The sequence below is a fragment of the Aulonocara stuartgranti genome, assembly GCF_965226115.1.
Source record: "Aulonocara stuartgranti genome assembly, chromosome: 11".
In the NCBI taxonomy this organism is placed as follows: domain Eukaryota; kingdom Metazoa; phylum Chordata; class Actinopteri; order Cichliformes; family Cichlidae; genus Aulonocara; species Aulonocara stuartgranti.
Genome location: NC_138947.1, coordinates 13,639,142 through 13,656,426, shown reverse-complemented (window position 1 = coordinate 13,656,426; position 17,285 = coordinate 13,639,142). Strand labels below are relative to the sequence as shown.

The window sequence follows — 17,285 nt, the reverse complement described above, 5'->3', positions numbered from 1 at the left end:
AATATTATTTTCCATTTTATAACTGAAGCAAATGTCCATAAATACTACAGAGAGTATACTGTAAATCTACTGAATTTTCCATCATTTATGGAAAGGTTCTTCAACTTCTGTAAAAAAAAAAAAAAACCCCAGAAAATGTACTGGCAGAAAATTACCAGGACATTTTCCGTTTTTCTATGGAATTCTTTTTTTTTACAGTATGGGTTATGTTTAACATGTAAGAGTGTCAGTCTGTGCACTGATTACAGTGAGGAGTATGAAATGTTACCCATTATCCAAATAAAATGGACACAAAGTAATAATAATAACCAACGACATATATTAAAGTTAACCCCGGTCAGATGTTTTATTATTACAGCATAATTTAAAAAAGAGGCTAAAACAATAAAACACATTTTCAAAATGGTTCCACAGTCGCCATAAACAAACACAGACAGAGAAAAGTAAAATAACACTTTTGAGAAGCACCGGCCTTGTCTCTTGCTACAGGTAAACAGAGCTCTTTTGCCCTCGATCCAGCGGTTCAATCCGTTTGTCTTCAGATTTTGGTCTATTTGATACACATTGTTTAATAAGAGTTATTGAGTAGTTCAGAGAGACAACACCACGTCAGCTCATTTGGCTTGATGCTATGTCGGCCTTTTTTTGTGACAAACCGCGTGACAAAGCAGACAGAACGTACTGACAGTGTCTGGTTGTTTTACACTATAAAGTGCAGCATTTACACAAAAAAACTAAAAGAAACATAAAAGTTCAATCAAAACCCTTTGGATATTACTAAAACAAAAGAGTAACACATACAGAAAATAAAAATTAAAACCCTTTAGTTGGGTGTTAAATATATGTCGTCAGTAGTCTTTCTTGAGTCACATATTTTTTCTGTCACTAACTGTGAATCATGGCATGGCAAAAAATATGGATGCATGTAGGATGACTGCAGATTAATAAAATTGTTTTTATCAGTTCATCAGAGGCATGTTAACTTAAACAGTGATGACAACCCTGATTACCGAAAACTACTGTAGTGGTCACGTGTGTAATCAATGATAAACTCCACCAGGATTATTGATTCTTTTCCGTATAGTGTAGATAATATAGGACTATTTAGAACAGTGGTCCCCAATCCCCGGACCGGTACTGGTCCATGAGTCGTTTAATACCAGGCCGCGAGTTGAGGCCCGGGTATGACATGTATGGTTTTCAGGGTTTTTGTCGTTAACTCGGTTTCCCTGGGTCTTTTCCCGTGTTGTAGTTGTGTGTCTTATTTTGAAAGAAATATTTACGTGTTACCATAGCGACCAGAGGGCATTAAGCATCAGAGAGGTGGATGTTACTCTCAATGTTGTTCAGGAGGAAACACAATTACACAGTGAATTCGTGTTTATTATTACGTATATTTAAAAAGTACCACACTTTTTGACTTGGTCATATTATTTTATTTTGTTGTATTTATCTGCGCAACACCTTAATGGCCGGTCCGTGAAAATATTGTCGGACATTAACCAGTCCGTGGTTCAAAAAAGGTTGGGGACCGCTGATTTAGAATAATAAACACATTCAGAATCAGAACCTTACCTGTACCTTATGTACATTCTGTGGTATTCATTTCACTTCACTTCATTTCTCTCATCCTGTATTTTATGTATATAACATTTAGATTGGTTATTTATGGTTGGTTTACACAGCTTTGTGTATGTTCGTGTATGTATGTGTATGCATGTGTACATGTATATATATACACGTGTGTGTGTGTGTGTGTGTGTATGTATTGTGTTTTTTACATGTTGTTGTGATTTACATGGCTGTGCTTGAGAGCCATCATCTACCAGAACCAAATTCCTTGTATGTGTCTGTGCATATACATGGCCAATAAACGCGATTCTGATTCTGACATTCAGAGCAACATTTATGGTTTCAGCTACATGATCCGAAGCTTTCATTAGTTCAAATTTTCCAGTTAAAGCATCAGTGACATTCGTTGTATTTGTGCCATTTGGGAAATTGGCTTTCATTAGATGATCTGTGGCTTTCACAGGTCTGTACATTTAATGCAAAACTACACCCAGCAGCTAGTTAGCTTAGCATAAAGGCAGAAACCCTAAAAACAACTGAATTCACCTATCCTATCAGCACATAAGGTTTGTAGATTATTGAGTAATATCCAGTTTGTTAGGTGGAAAATTAAAGAATTATATTACTACATTACTGGATTACTGGAGGAGAGTTCAACATAGGCAGGCTTTCTTTACGTTAGGCCCCCGTCACACAGGCATAGTGACCGGCAGTCGTCAGTAGCTTACATGGAAGGCGCAGACTTGTTTTCAACATTCCCAATTTACTTGCTAAGCAGCACTAAGAGTCTTCCATACAAACTGACCATGACCAAAGCTGGCATGGAAGTGCAACCTGCTAGCCACCAAAGAAATCACAACAAGGTTTTTGCTGCAGCACTCGCCTGATGACAGCCAGCAACCTCCAGCAACCACTTGCCAGTTGAGTGGGGTTATACAGATTTTTCCCTAGCAACTGGAGGTTGCCAGCTGATTTCTAGTATGTGTGACTGAGGCTTTAGCTGACTTGACAAAAGCTAAAGCCCAAGTCAGAGGTGTTTTATGTCTCATTTAACTCTCCTTCCAAAGAACTGATCTCGAACCTAGCCAGGTAAAAAGACAGCCCTCTTTTAATTTTAATTCTAAAATTAGACTGAACCAAATTTGGTAATTTAATAATTAAAAAATAGTTGTACACATAACCTGCAGGTGAAATTGCCACTTTTTTCTTTTTGTAGCTTAGCTTCTTCTGCAGATATGAATGTCAGGCTTCACAGTGAGGCCAGACTATATGTTCCCCAGTTCCTACTTGCTAAGTTAACTGGCTGCAGCTTTAAAATGCAGGTAAAAAAGAGACTGATACTAACATTAAGCAAGAAAGAAAATTTCCCAAAAGGTTGAACTGCTTCTTTAGACAGCATCTGCCAATTTGTTAAGACCCCCCCAGTGCAGCAGAAGGTCATAAACTAAACTATATAAAAGCTATAAAAAAGGCCATCTTTTAAAAATAGAAGATATGACAATGGAGACGGTCTGAAGAAAAAACTTTAAAAGTGGGCTTCACAGCAGGGTTATCAGAGCAGGTGTAAGATAATGTCATCTTGAGTTGACAGGGTAAAAAAAAGAAAAGCAACTTCTTTTTCTATTTGCCATTTACTCCATAAAAGTTCACTCCTCATTGTTTCCACTGTCTTTTTTTTTTTTTTTTTTTAAATCTAACACTACTAGTCCATGAAAATGCTTTGAGCCTAACGCTCAGTTATATTCTAATCTTCTACACAGGACCCGCGAGCAGAGGCAGAGTTTATTCTACTCAAGACATGTTAGAAAACCCAACCAGCCTCTACTCCCGTCATCTACTCTATTCTACAGCTACTCTACGGTAACTACAAATTTAAGTCCCTTTTCTCATCCGTACGCCCACCGTTTGGTTAAACAGAAAAGCTTTGTTTGATTAATAATTTACACAGTAAACCAGTAAAATCAACCTTACAGTGTACAAGATGCTTGTCAAAATAAAATGTAACGCCTTTATCGTTCTAAAACAAGAAAATAAGACCCATTCTGACCATTTGTTCTGCTTTGGATAAAAATATGAATGAATACAGTCCTCCACAAGTCATTTCCAGTTATGTTGCCATTGAAGAGAATCCATAAACGTGTACTTCTTCTTCTTTCCCCTTTTCCTTTTTCTTTTTAAAACCAGCAATAATGTTAACCAGAGAGGTCTTCCATGCAAATTCACATCTGCAACCCGATGCTGAGATGCTGACAGAAACAAGTCTTAGCTGTCCTTTAAAGTAACCCGGTTCAGCCTGACATCAGAGCCAGCATGAAGAGGAATTTTCAGACTAACATGCCCCCCCCCCCCCCCCACACACACACACACACACAAGACAGAAAACAAGCAGTGATCAATAACTTAAGTTGGTATTTGATATAAATTATACAAATTCAAAATTTCTGATGCAATATGTTAAGACTTTAAGATAAAGAAACTATCTAATACTATCTACTGCGTGGTCTAACAACGTACTGTTTCTAATCTATAGAAAAGAGTTTATCGTCTAAAGCAGCGAGTCTGTCTGCATGTCGGCTGCTTTCAGCTCTTTGTGTCACTGTAATTGTGACAGGTGATATGAAAACGATGTAATGCATCCCGGTTTCTTATTATTATCTGTTAGGCCAACTTAGAAAATGTGCAGCACTGTGTTTAGATGACAATTTTCTTTCTTTTTGCCAAATTCTTCCAAGTTTAAAAAGTTAACTCACACTCATATCGAAGGCGAATTCTCCGCTCCATGTGTGTACTTGACTGCTCGTGTAACATGAATACAGATTGTCATCTTCCAGCAGCCCTGATCTGTGTATTCAATCCACATCAAATGTTTGTAAATAAATCCAAATGTAAAAGTTTTTTACTGCTTAGTGAGCAGATGTAGTTTAGTTTATGAGAAGTGCATTACAGAGGTGGTAATGTAGAAACTTCAAGTCTTTGTTGTTTTATAAAATAAAATCAATTCCAGTTGACGCTTTGTAAAATTTCTTTTTTTTTTAAAACACATTTTCTGTACTTGTTGAGAAAAAAATGAGGCAAAATCTTAAAGAGCATCGCTATATCAGGGAGGATGCTTTACAACTAACTGCCTGATATTTATCCTACATGGCATTTAATTTAAAACTAGTGTACCTATGTGCTGTGTGCCTGCCTCTGCATCACCGCGAGCAGTCGAGGCTCTGAGGCTGATGCTTGTGTGTGCGTGTGCGTTGTTTGTGTAGCTAAGCAGATGTGTGCCTGTCACTCTGCGTTGTTGACACTGTAGGGCGGCGGAGGGTCCAGGCTGTGTTCTGAGGACGGAGTCGGGGTCCCTGGGACCCCAGAGGAGGGGGTGGGTGAGGCAGGAGGCTCTTCTGAATCGGAGTTCTCTAATGAAAGGTCATCAACCAATGCTCTGCGTCCACGCATCGACAGAGGCAGCGCAGCACGTCTGGACAAAAAGGAAGCGGGAGTTAAAAAATGTGTTTTTATTATTATTCAGTTACTTAACTGTTTAGTTTATGAGATTCCAAAAAACAGGGCTCAGAATTAACGTTTAAAATTTTCAGGTTAACTGTTTCCACTCTTTCTAAAAAATGACTAAGAATATTCAAACTTTCCATCCAAATTTCACCAAGAAAGCTATTTTTCCCCCTAAACAGAGAACTGTGTAAATATGCTAGAGACAAAAATATAAGCAAACTACTCAACTTTGTGTTTGTGTATGGAAAGCTGCAGGCTTTTCATACACAAACACAAAGACAAACATACAAGACAACAGACAAACAAATGAGAACAAGAAATAATAATAATAAAAAAAACAATGACCTACATATCTGGTCTCCATTCGGGGAAGCTGAGTGTCGCAGACAGATGGGTAATGTGTCAGTGTTACGTGGACAAAAATGGACGCAACAAAAGAGCAAAGCAAAAAAAAAAAAACGATGAGAAATTAATGGGGTGTTAACAAAATCAACAGTAAGTGAAGCCACAGATAAATACATGAACCAACACACTCACACACACACACTTACCTGAGCTGGTTGCGGAGGGAGGATATCTCGCGGTTCATGGTCTGGCTGCTGTCAGTGAGTTCCTCCAGCTCCCTCTGCAGCTTCCTCTTCTGGGCACTGGAGCGAGAGTTCTCCTCCTCCACCTCCTCCAGCTGCCTCTTCAGCTGCTTCAGTCGGACCATCGACTTATCCAGCTGCAGGAGAAGAGCAGGGAGGAGGAAGAGGAGGGAAAGGACAGAGCGCAGCAGAGAGGTCGAGTTGACAAGAGATTGCAGGAAAAGAGAGACCAAGAAGAAGGAGCAGGGACAGATATTTAAATGGAGAGATTAGTGTGAGGACAGGAGGACCGATGGGGATCAGGAGTCAGATTAAACCTGGCAGATTATTGCAGATGATGCTTTGGGAGGAGAGTCAGTGTCTCTGCTGTGACTGAGGGATTTATATTTTGTGGTGGAACATGTTCTAACTTCACGATGAACACACAGATGCCAATGCAGGATTAGGATTAGTCTGGACTGAGCTGGATAAATCACTCATTTTAGGATGATTTTTCAACACACTGCCCTCGGACACAATTAAAGCAGCAAGCTTAGCTGACCTGATACCCATTAAATGATTATTTAATGCCCTGTTGTTGACAATGCTATTCTGAGCATACTTAGATAAATGTGACTGACCTGCACGGTGCAGTCAGGGTAATCTTAATTTTCTCACCTGCTCTCTGTACTGGTCTGCATGCCTCCTCTCATCTTCTGCCTGCATCATCACCTCCTTCAGTTTCTTTTCCGTCTTCCGCATCAGTTTGTTGGCAATTGCTCGCTCCCTGAGGGACAAACAGGGTTGTTACAATCAATGATGACTTTTTTTCCCTCGGATGTTTAGTGATTCTAAATCTGTCCGCCAGTAATTGCTTGGCCTATAACACTGAAAACCCTCATACGCCCCATGCCATGTATTTACAATCACGGCACAGTTCACATGTGTCGTTTTGTTAATAAATGTTGTAAATGTAACCTATTATCATAGGCCACTTTATTAGGTACAATTATTGAACTGCTCCTTTAGACATACACCTACTCAGCCAATCACATGGCAGCAACTGCTAAAGACCAAACTGAAATTTAGAATGGGGAAGAAAGGTGATTTAAGTGTACCAATCTCTTGATGCCTGCTTCCAGCAGGACAACTGGATACTTTCACATTCACATTCATAATTTGATTCAAGTAATCTCAAATAGGTTTTTTGAGATCATTATTCTCTAATTAACACATTTATAAAGGGCCCAATTGGGGCAGGCATAGCTCAGTAGGTAGAGTGGTCGCCCCATGATTGGAAGGTCGGGGGATTTGAATCCACTGAACGGCTACCCCTAAGCAAAGGAGCAGCACACTGCTCCCTGGTGCGCCTGCTTAGTGGCTGCCCACTGCTTCACTGAGTGAATGGGTCAAATGCAGAGAGAGTAATTTCCCCATGGGGATCAATAAAGTGTACATTATTATTATTATTAATATTCAATGTAACTAACAAATTTACTTTAAACTGATAAAGAAACTCTTAGTTTTATGTATGAAACAAGAAGCGGCCTACACCACTGAAAAATTAAACTAAGGCCTGAACCTATTCATGATTTAATACAAAGCTTCTTTCAGCATTTGGTTTTTCTAAAAGAGCCCAGAAAGAGATGACTGTTCAGTGTCTCCAGTAAGTCTGTTTTCTTGTAAGTAGATTTTTCACCAACCAAAGTTAGAATCCAGTTCACTATAAATTATAGACGCTCCTTGTTAGCTAGTGGGGGCTAGCATTAGCTGACAACTACCTCTAGTCCAAACAAAAATTAAAAAAATAAAGTAAAGGACAAAATACTAAATTGTGGACTTCAAATGGTAGCTGCAAACCAATGGGTGATTCCAAAGAGTCCTTGTCTATTTTTATGTACAGTTTGTGTTATAAAACAATTTAATTCCTGAATTCTTTTTAGCAGGTTACAGCTTTGTAAACTGGAAGATTTTTGTACTGATGCATGTGTCTGTTTCTCGTACTGTCTCTCTTGTTCCAGCTGCTCCTCCATCGTCTCAATTTTTGCCTCCAGGGCAGCGACACTCATCCTATGTTTGCCCCTTACTGCCCCCTCCATCTCCCCAAGCCGGGCCTTCAGCTCCTTGTTCTGCTTCTCCAGCTGCTCTCGAGCCGCCTCTGCTTTCTGGGCCAGAGTCCTCTCTCCCTGCAGCTGCACAGTCAGAGTCTCCACCTGCAGTTGAAATGTAGCTGTGATGAGTGTGTGCTTCAAAGTGTGTGACCGAGACACTTGTAGAGTGAACATACCTGTAGGGCTGTCTTCCGTAGTCTCTCTGTCAACAGTTCACTGTTAGTCTGCTCTTCTTCCAGCTCTTCTTCCAGCTGATTGACTCGTGCGTCCAACCTCCGCTTCTCTTCGCTCAGCACATTCCTGGACAAAGGCAATCTCAGTAACAACACCACTGGTGCACAAACCCCCCCCTCAAATCAACAAAATGCATCAGAGGTAAAGTTAAACTCACTTTCCAGAACTGCTGCTGACCATCTCGTCTGCTATCTCGTCTCTCTCCTGCTGGGCCTGTCGCTTCTGCCTCTCTGATACAGCCAGCTCCTGCACAGAGACGTTCATGCAGACAGAAAAGATTGGTTAAAAATAAATGCAAGATATCTTAATATTTATATTGGATGGGGTTTTTTTGCACAGACATAGACATACATACCTCTGTAAGATGCAGGACCTCTGCTTCCAGTGTTTGGATTTTCTTTTCACTGTCTTTTGATTGGGAGATGACGTCATCTCGAGTCACCTTTGCCTCATCTAGCTCGCGCAGAACCTCCTTCATTTGACCCTGATAAGGATATTTTTAAATTAAGTACACTGACATTTACAGGAAACTGACTTTTTAAATAGGTGTGGGTACCCTGTTTTACCTGCAGCCTTCGAAGCTGCTTCATCGCCTCCTCTTTGCCACGGTTGGCTGTCTCCACCTGGGCCTCAGCTTCCTGCAGTTCTGCTTCCAGCTGCTTCTTGGATGACACAGACTGAGACCGCTGACTCCTCTCCTCCTCCAACTGGATCTCTAACTCCCTTGCCTGGGATCAAAAGAAGAACATAAACAATCTGATTAACTTGGACAAAAAGTACATACCAGAAACACCAGCACTTTCCTTTTTCATTCTCCATCCTACCTGTTTGCTCAGGGCCCTTCTCTTCTCCTCTCCCTTTTCCTCGTTGCTGCTGATCTCCCTTTCAAACTGAGCCTTAAGCGCCTGCAGGGTGACCTCCAGCCTCAGTCTTGAGTTCTCTGCCTCTGACAGCTCCTCCTCCAGCTCCTGCGTCTGAATGCGCAGGTTCTGTGCTTCTGTTTCCAAGGTCCTCCGTGTGCGCTCCAGCTCATGGACCTGACGCACAAGCATTTAAGAAATGGTGACTCACAGAGGACTGAGACAGAAATAATAAAAAAAGAGTCCCAAGGTGTACAGTCTTACATTTTTGCCCACATCGTCCTGCTGGTTCACCAGCTGCTCCATTTCTAGACGGAGCTGCTTGTTGGCTCTCTCTAGCTCTTCTTTTTGGTCCTGAGCCTCCTACGCACAGAAAGACAGACGATTTACCATCACAAACACAGATGTATGAAAAACATTTATGTGCCGTCTATCAAATAATTTACCTGCAGGGCTCGGGACAGTGCTAGACATCTTGTTTCCTTCTCTCTGCTGTCTGCTTCTGCTCTGTCCCTCTCTTCTGCAAGCCGAGCACTCACCGCCTTCTCCTCTGCCAGGCACTGGGGGGGTCAAGGAGGTAATGTTACTGCGCATAAAGATATTTGCAGCCTTTGTGCGTATGTGAGAAGCAGTGGTATGTTTCTAACCTGGTCAAATTTCTTTTGCCTTTTTTCGAGGGCCGTGCAGTTCTGCCTCTCTCTCTGCAGGGCAATGGTCATGTCCTCTATTTCCTCCCTCAGTCGCTCCCTCTGCCTCTCCACTCTTTCTTTCTCCTCCTCCTTCTGTCGCTCTCTTTGAATGGCACTGTCCAGCTCTCTCTGGAGCTTCCTGCGTATCTCATCGCCAGCTTCCACGGCACTGTTCACCTCCTCTGACTGCTTACGTAGCTCTGTCAGCTGTAGAAGTAAAACAGACACAGGGTGCATACATAAGTCATAGATATAGACAGAAAACTTTACATTTAATACTGACTGTCTGAAGGAAAGCACTTCTGTGATTTTATGAAAAATGTTAACTGATATCTTTCTAAAGCAGCAGTTTAAGAGGTAAATAAAGTCACTGCGGCCCTCAGACTTACCTGCTGGCTGTGAGTTTGGATCTGTCGGCTCAGCTCTTTGCCTCTTTCCTCCTCCTCCTCCAGTCGTTCCATCAGTCCATTCTTCTCCTCCTCCAGTGCTCGCACCCTTGAGGCAAGGGCCATCTTCTGGCGACTTTCGTCCTGTAGCAGTTCCTAAAAGAGAAGAGCAATGGTGCATATGAGGTTGTTTTTGAGTCATCAGTGGATCAAGTTCTTTTAATTTCCTACAGTCAGAGGATTTTCTTCTGGACTTTAAAGAAATAGTTACTTTTTCTTTTTTAAACATGAGGAGTCTGTAACAGTCAAAGGCTAATGTCCAAATCAAATGCAGCCTTGGTGTCTGTGTGCATTTGTTACCCTTGCATCATGCAGCTGGCTCTCCAGGCTGCTCATTTCTTTAGCGAGCCGAAGAGACTTGGAGTCAGAGGAGGACAGATTGCCGGAGAGGGACTCAATCTCACACTAAAAGAGACACATTTAGGTTAAATTCATTCAACAGAACAGAAACAGAATACTTCTTTACTGACACACCTTAAAACCACAAACCAGTAAACTGGTACCTATTCATTTGTACCTGCAGCTTGTGGATTCGCTCCTCCCTGTCCTCCCTCTCTCTGTCAGCCTGAGCCAGACGGGCGCTCAGTTCCTGTAGCTGGTTATCCGCCCTCTTACGACCCCTCTCGCTCTCTGAGCGACTCGCTTGGAGGCTTTTGAGCTCAGAGGTCAAATTCTGCCTCTCCTCCTCCAGCGCTGCCTTGGCTTTATCAAGGGACTGTCGTGCCTGAAGCAGAGCATGGGTGAGACACGGTGAGAGACTGCGCATGTCTCCATGCATGTGCATTTGAATTTTTCTGTGTTTCTCGTACTCTCTTGCTGTTGTCCAGCTGCTCCTGCAGGCTGTCTAAGGCAGCACTGTGTTTGACTCTGACTTCTGAAAGCTGGATCTCGTGCCGGCGAGTCTCCTCTTCAACACATCGTTGGAGCTCACTTAACTCTGCTTCCCGTCGAGACCTGTGGAGTTATAAGAAGTGTGAGTTCTGGTCTGATAACAAAATCACTAAATGTAAACTTTGTTTTGTCCTCATCATCTACCTGAGCTCCTGTTGTGCAGCTGTGCTGTCCAGAGTGTCCTCTAGCTCAGTTCTCAAAGCCTCCAGCTCCTCACTCAGGTCTCGCCGTTGTTTCTCTGCTCTTTCCCGCATCCCTCGTTCATTCTCTACTTCCTCCTTCAGCTCTGACACTTGGGACAAGGCCTCCCTTAGAGACCTCTGAGCTTCAGCACGGCGTGCACCTTCTTCCTCCAACCTGAGAGATTCACAAAAAAACTTCAAAAATCCATTACAGGCTTATATTTTAGTTACTGCGTCTCTGATACTTTTCTGTGTCTCACCGGCCCTGCAGGGAGGTGATTTCTTTTTCCTTTTGAGCCAGACTGCCTCTCAGCTCAGAGGACAGCATTCCCAGGTCTGACAGCTGCTCCTGGGCCTCCATAGCTTCACTCTCCATCCTCCTTTTAAACTTCTCCTGTTCTAAGCGACCCTGCTCTTCACGCTTTAGGCGCTCTGCAAATAGCAATGGAGTAAGTTACAAATCACAGAATTTAAACAGTAAAGTTATTACAGTTGTAAATAAGCCTGCATTTCCCCATCCACCCACCAGATGTCACTAAACTCCTGTCATGCCACACCTACCTCAACTTGTTTCCACTTTCTTCATTAGTACCTGTACTTATATCTGTTCTCCAACAGTAAACTACCTTAAAACAGTTCTTGGCTGCCTTGTTCACCCTAAGTTTGAGTCATGCTCCTTGCTTTGACTGCAGAAACCCTGACACTGCAAAAAACAGACTCCTCCATTCAGTAAGGGTGCACAAAAATCAGAGTTTTGACTATTTTGTTAAATGTTCAGATATTTTTATAGAATTCTGGATTAGACAGTTAAACTTCAGACTGTGATTTAAACCATTCTGTTGGAGTTATTTTACTGTCAAGTAGCTGAATTTGGGCTTAAGAGAGAAAAGGATAGTGCATCTATAAGGTGCCTGAACAGAGGGAGGTATGTTTGTCAAAACAAACCAGTGAGTGACAGAAATAAATCATTACTTTCTGATTGTTGCACATCAGTTACACTGTACAGCACTAATAAATACAAAAACCCCTCCGCACTACCATCTGGGATGGTGTTGCATTCCTGTAACTGGGAAGCAGGCTGCACCTTCAGCAGACCTGACACGTGTAACTGCAGCTCTTGACAGACGAGTAGACTAATTCGTCAAATCTTTGAGGTCAAACAGGAATTTTTTTTACCTGCCTGAAAGATTCTTGCAGGTGTAAAAGCTCTGGACATATTTACTTTCAAATAAGTCTTCCGCATGTTGTTTTCGATCTAAGTACAAATGGAGCTCTTGATTTTAAAGCTTCATGCAGCGACATATGATCTCTGTCTGTCTGTCTGTCTGTCTGTCTGTCTGTCTGTCTATCTATGGGCATGTGACGGGACTCCAGCATCCATTCCTGCTGGGACACCTGCTTCTTGAATACATAAATGTCAACCTTAGTGTGATTACTTGTGTGGAAACAAATTTGTGTGAAGGTCAAAATTCGTTTAGCATAGTTACCCTCCAAGTCAGCGATGACAGCTTCCTGTTTGTTCTTGAGCTTGTTCAAACTTTTTGTCTTTTCCTCTTCTTCAGTGAGCTGGTCGGTGACCTCATTCAGACGCTCCTCCAGTTGTTTCTTTTCCTGCTCAGAGAGAAACGATGATGCGTGAAACATTTTTTTATTAGTAACTGTGCAGGAATAATTGCTTTCAAGTAGCAACCCTTCCTGACCCATTTTACCTCATTGCAATCCCAGTCTCATCATGTTGAATGAAGCCAACATAATGAAGAAAAATGTAAGTGTGCAACTGTAATTGTATTGCTGTAATGCTTGGGTTTGCTATTAAGGTTGTGAAACAACCTTTTTTTCATTGCTTGACAAAATTTAATGTGACGCTCACCTTGCCGAGTCGGTCTCTTTGCTCTACTGCAGTGACCAGGTCCGTCTCCAGACTCTTTACTTTGGTCTCCAGGGTAACCTTCTCCAGCAGGAGGCGTTGTCTGGCGCTTTCCTCCTCCTCTAACTGCTCTTCTAGGTCCTGACAAAACCAGAGAAAGCAATGTCAAGGTAAGCTTGTTTTAATGTCAATTTACAATCATTCTTACAAAGTTTTGACATAAAAAGACAGCAACTTTATAACCTGTATATTCTGCTGCATTTTCTTCTTCTCATTGGCCAGTTGCACACCCCTCTCTTCCTCTTCCTCCAGTCGAGTCTCCAGCTCGCCCAGAACCTCCTCCAGCTCCTGTTTCCGACTGGCTAACCTGGCCCTCATCTCCTCCGCCTCTGCAAACAGCTCTGCCTCTGCTTGCAGCTGGTCAGCCAGCACTGCCTTTTCCTCTATCAGCTACAATGTGACAGAAACGGAGGAGTGGTGATGAGTGAGGCCCCGACTGACAGTAAGACAGGCAAAGACAAAACTGTGGTGGATAGGAAGCACAATGAGGATGAGGTTTGTTTACCTGAACGTGCTTCCTGTCCAGCTCTGTGTAGTCCTGCTCCGCTCGGGTGAGTTGTTCTTTGGCTTTTTGTAGCGCTGCTTCCCGGGTTTGGATCTCCTCATCCTGTCGTGTCACCTGCAGCAAGGGCTTCACCTGTTTGGGTGAGATGAAAGGGGTAAATATAAAGAATATTCCCAATGTTACAAGGTTTTCTACTCTCACACTGCCTTGCCTTTAGTTGTATATTATGTTTAATGTGGGTTGCATTTCATGTCTATGTTGAGAAGTTTGCACAGCACCTTAGTAAATAGTCGCCACCACTGCCAGTTCCTGAGTTTGAGGTAAGCAGCACAGTTCCGCTGCATCACCCTCAGAGCACTAAGCTGCTGTTGCTTCTTCAAAAAGGCTCTGAAAGCAATAAAACAAACAAAATGCATCAATGAGAATCACATTTTTATTTAATATTGCACAGTGTCTAGAATTAGAGGTATTAACACGTGCTGTATTCACCTGAAAAGGTGCTGCAATATTGAGTAATATCAGCAGGTGTTTGACAGGGTTAACAAACAACTTTCAAATTATTGGTAATGAGTTTTGGTCCATATAACTATGTTTTACCCTGTTCTCCAACACACCTTCCACATATTTACTTTGCTTTTTTAGGATATCACTAACATCGTGAAGTTTATTAATAAACGTCATTATTGGGGAGACTTTTTCGGGACATGGAAACTTTTAGACTAAAAATTAAGTCTTGTTATTCTTTAATAAATCTTTAAACAATAGATTATGTAAAACAACTGAAACTTATTTTGTGTCTTAAATGTATGACAGAAATGTACCTGACACCAGATTAATCAAATGACGTATAACAATGAATAGACTTTTTTCCATTTAGTCACCAGTGTAAACATATAACCATAATGAATTATGTAATTCAGGCTTTGCCAAATACCTTTCAAAACTGTTGCAACACCTGAGTCACTGATAGGGGCTGACAAATTGTTAAATATTAATGCTCCTTTAAGAGTGAAATACAAAACTGCCAACTGCACAGATACTAGCGCTGCAGAGAAACCTCACCCGTACTACATGTTTATCGTCCTCCATCTCTTTTACCTCAGGTAGCAAAAAAGGCTGTTAAACTGACCAATAACTAAAGTAACATGAATTTCATCTTATTCAAATTCAAATTTTATTTGTCACGTACACAGTCATACACAGTACGATATGTAGTGAAATGCTTGGACAACTGCTCGTGACCTAAAGAAAACAAAAAAGGAAAAGGCTATGAATAAGATAGGAAATAAATATGAAAAATTAAAAAGGGTAAATTTAACTAGGAAGGAATAAAATATAAATTAAGGTTAAAAATGAAATAACTGTACAACACAAATTAGAATGAAGGGTAAATTTAACTGGGAAGAATAAGATAAAGATAAATATATAAATTAAAGTTGAAAATAAAATAACCGTACAACAAAATACACAATACACAATATAGAACTATATAAGAATGTATGAAGAAATCTAAATATAAATAAATATATACACAATAACAGCAGCTGTACAAGTATTAACTGGAAATGAAGAATATAGTGACCAGTGTTGTGCAAAAACAAAGTCCAGAAAGTCCAGTGTGTGTGTAAGAACCATATGTGTGGGTCAGTACTGTGTGGTGGTGTGATTGAGAGACCGTATCGCCTGCGGGAAGAAGCTCCTCCTCAGTCGCTCTGTGTTGGTCTTCAGGGAGCGGAATCGCTTTCCTGACCTCAACAGAGAGAACAGTCTGTTGTTGGGATAGCTGAGGTCCTTCACGATCTTCCTGGCCTTGGTCCAGCACCGCCTGCTGTAGATTGAGTGCAGGTCAGGGAGCTCAGAGCGGATGGTGCGCTCAGCTGACCGCACAACCCTCTGTAGAGCTCGTCTGTCCTGCATGGTGCTGTTCCCGAACCAGGTTAAGATGTTTCCCGCCAGGATGCTCTCTATGGTGCACGAGTAAAAGTTCCTGAGCACCTTGGAGGGCAGTTGGAAGTCTCTCAAGCGTCTGAGGTGGTAGAGACGCTGTCGGGCCTTTTTCACCACGGTGTTGATGTGACAGGACCATGACAGGTCCTGCGTGATGTGAACTCCGAGGTATTTGAAGCTGTCCACTCTCTCCACTGGGCACTCGTTGATGACGGGGGTCTGGTAGTTCCTCTCCTGCTTAGTGCTGAAGTCCACTATCAGCTCCTTTGTCTTACTGACGTTTAGAAGGAGGTTGTTCCTCTGGCACCAGTTCTCCAGATTCCTAATCTCCTTCACGTAGGCCGTCTCGTTGTTATCAGAGATCAGGCCCACCACGACGGTGTCGTCAGCAAACTTGATGATGGTGGTGGAGCTGGTAGTGGCCACACAGTCATATGTGTACAAAGAGTACAGCAGGGGGCTCAGAACACACCCCTGGGGGGCTCCAGTGCTGAGAGTGGTGGAGGCTGAGACATGTCCGCCCATCCTTACTGCCTGTGGTCTGCCAGTTAGGAAGTTGGAGATCCACTGACACATAGATGAGCTGAGTCCCAGATGCTCCAGCTTGGTGGTGAGTGTGGAGGGAATTATGGTGTTAAATGCAGAGCTGTAGTCTATGAAGAGCATTTTAACATAATTCCCCCTTCTAGTGTCCAAGTGAGTGAGTGATGTGTGGAGGAGATGAGAGATGGCATCGTCTGTGGAACGATTTGGACGGTAAGCGAACTGTAGTGGGTCCAGTGTGTCTGGTAGTGAAGAAATGATGAAGTCTCTGACCAGGCGTTCAAAGCACTTCATCACTACTGAGGTGAGGGCTACAGGGCGATAGTCATTGAGAGAAGCAGGGTGGGGTTTCTTCGGGACAGGAACAATGATGGACTCTTTGAAGCATGTGGGGATCACCGACTGAGATAAAGAGATGTTTAATATCTCAGTGAACACAGGAGCTAGCTGGTATGCGCAGTCTCTTAGGATACGACCTGGGATGCCGTCTGGTCCTGCTGCTTTCCTGGTGTTCACTCTCTTGAAGGCTCTCCTTACTTCATGCTCGGAGATGACGAGCACGTTTCCGGTACTGGCAGTATCTTCCTGTCTGCAGCCATTAGCGCCGCTAACACTAGCATTGTTGGAGACCTTAGCTGCAGCCTCGAAGCGAGCATAGAAAGTGTTCAGCTCGTCTGCCAAAGTCACGGCCGCGTTCGTCATACCAGTTGTTGGTGTTTTATAGTCCGTTATTGTCCTTAGTCCCCGCCACAGGCTTCTAGAGTCACTCTGTTGGAGTTGTGACTCTAGTTTCCTCCCGTAGTGCTGCTTCGCCTCTTTCACCGCCCTCCGCACGTTATATGACGCGGCTTTGTACGGGTCCATGTCCCCCGTCATGAGTCCCGTGTTGTAGGCAGCGGTGCGGGATCTCAGAGCGTCGCGGATGGTTTTATCCACCCACGGCTTCTGGTTGGGAAACGTTGTGATAGTCTTTGTCTCCACGGTATCATCCGCTAGTTTCCCGATGAATCCCACAACCGCTTCCGTAAACACGTTGACGTCATCGTCGGAGCTGTTTCTGAACATGCCCCAGTCTGCGTCATCGAGTGCGTCCTGTAACGCGGCCACCGATTGATCCGTCCAGCGCGCGACCTTCCTCTGAACCGGAACTTCCTGTTTCAGCCTTTGTTTGTATTTTGGCATGAGGAAGATGGCGGCGTGATCAGATTTGCCAAACGGGGGGCGGGATTGTGCCTTGTAGCCGTCCTTCCATTTATATTTTATATTGAATTTATATATAAAAGACATTAAAAACTAATGAGATGCCTATAATAG

General features: G+C 42.7%; 1 protein-coding gene across 10 annotated transcripts in view; it reads right to left on the bottom strand.

Annotated features, from left to right (window-relative positions):
• Window positions 1-321: 321 nt before the first annotated feature.
• The window catches only part of myh14 (myosin, heavy chain 14, non-muscle), a 33,549-nt gene continuing 16,585 nt past the window's right edge, over window positions 322-17,285 (bottom strand). For 6 of the 10 annotated variants that reach the window (XM_082552402.1, XM_082552404.1, XM_082552406.1 and 3 more), the window contains 24 exons: window positions 13,760-13,868; window positions 13,482-13,613; window positions 13,160-13,366; window positions 12,920-13,057; window positions 12,537-12,660; window positions 11,310-11,481; window positions 11,012-11,224; window positions 10,786-10,930; window positions 10,494-10,700; window positions 10,277-10,381; window positions 9,920-10,072; window positions 9,489-9,737; window positions 9,288-9,401; window positions 9,106-9,204; window positions 8,806-9,018; window positions 8,548-8,709; window positions 8,337-8,465; window positions 8,139-8,227; window positions 7,924-8,047; window positions 7,641-7,849; window positions 6,315-6,423; window positions 5,622-5,794; window positions 5,420-5,443; window positions 322-5,038 (listed from right to left, as the gene is read on the bottom strand). In XM_082552402.1, coding sequence (XP_082408528.1) covers window positions 4,849-5,038; window positions 5,420-5,443; window positions 5,622-5,794; window positions 6,315-6,423; window positions 7,641-7,849; window positions 7,924-8,047; window positions 8,139-8,227; window positions 8,337-8,465; window positions 8,548-8,709; window positions 8,806-9,018; window positions 9,106-9,204; window positions 9,288-9,401; window positions 9,489-9,737; window positions 9,920-10,072; window positions 10,277-10,381; window positions 10,494-10,700; window positions 10,786-10,930; window positions 11,012-11,224; window positions 11,310-11,481; window positions 12,537-12,660; window positions 12,920-13,057; window positions 13,160-13,366; window positions 13,482-13,613; window positions 13,760-13,868 — 3,589 coding nt within the window. In that variant the 3' untranslated portion in view covers window positions 322-4,848. Of the gene's footprint in view, window positions 5,039-5,415; window positions 5,444-5,621; window positions 5,795-6,314; window positions 6,424-7,640; window positions 7,850-7,923; window positions 8,048-8,138; window positions 8,228-8,336; window positions 8,466-8,547; window positions 8,710-8,805; window positions 9,019-9,105; window positions 9,205-9,287; window positions 9,402-9,488; window positions 9,738-9,919; window positions 10,073-10,276; window positions 10,382-10,493; window positions 10,701-10,785; window positions 10,931-11,011; window positions 11,225-11,309; window positions 11,482-12,536; window positions 12,661-12,919; window positions 13,058-13,159; window positions 13,367-13,481; window positions 13,614-13,759; window positions 13,869-17,285 lie in introns of all 10 variants that reach the window. The other 4 variants (XM_082552405.1, XM_082552403.1, XM_082552409.1 and 1 more) reach the window with 2 other exon arrangements.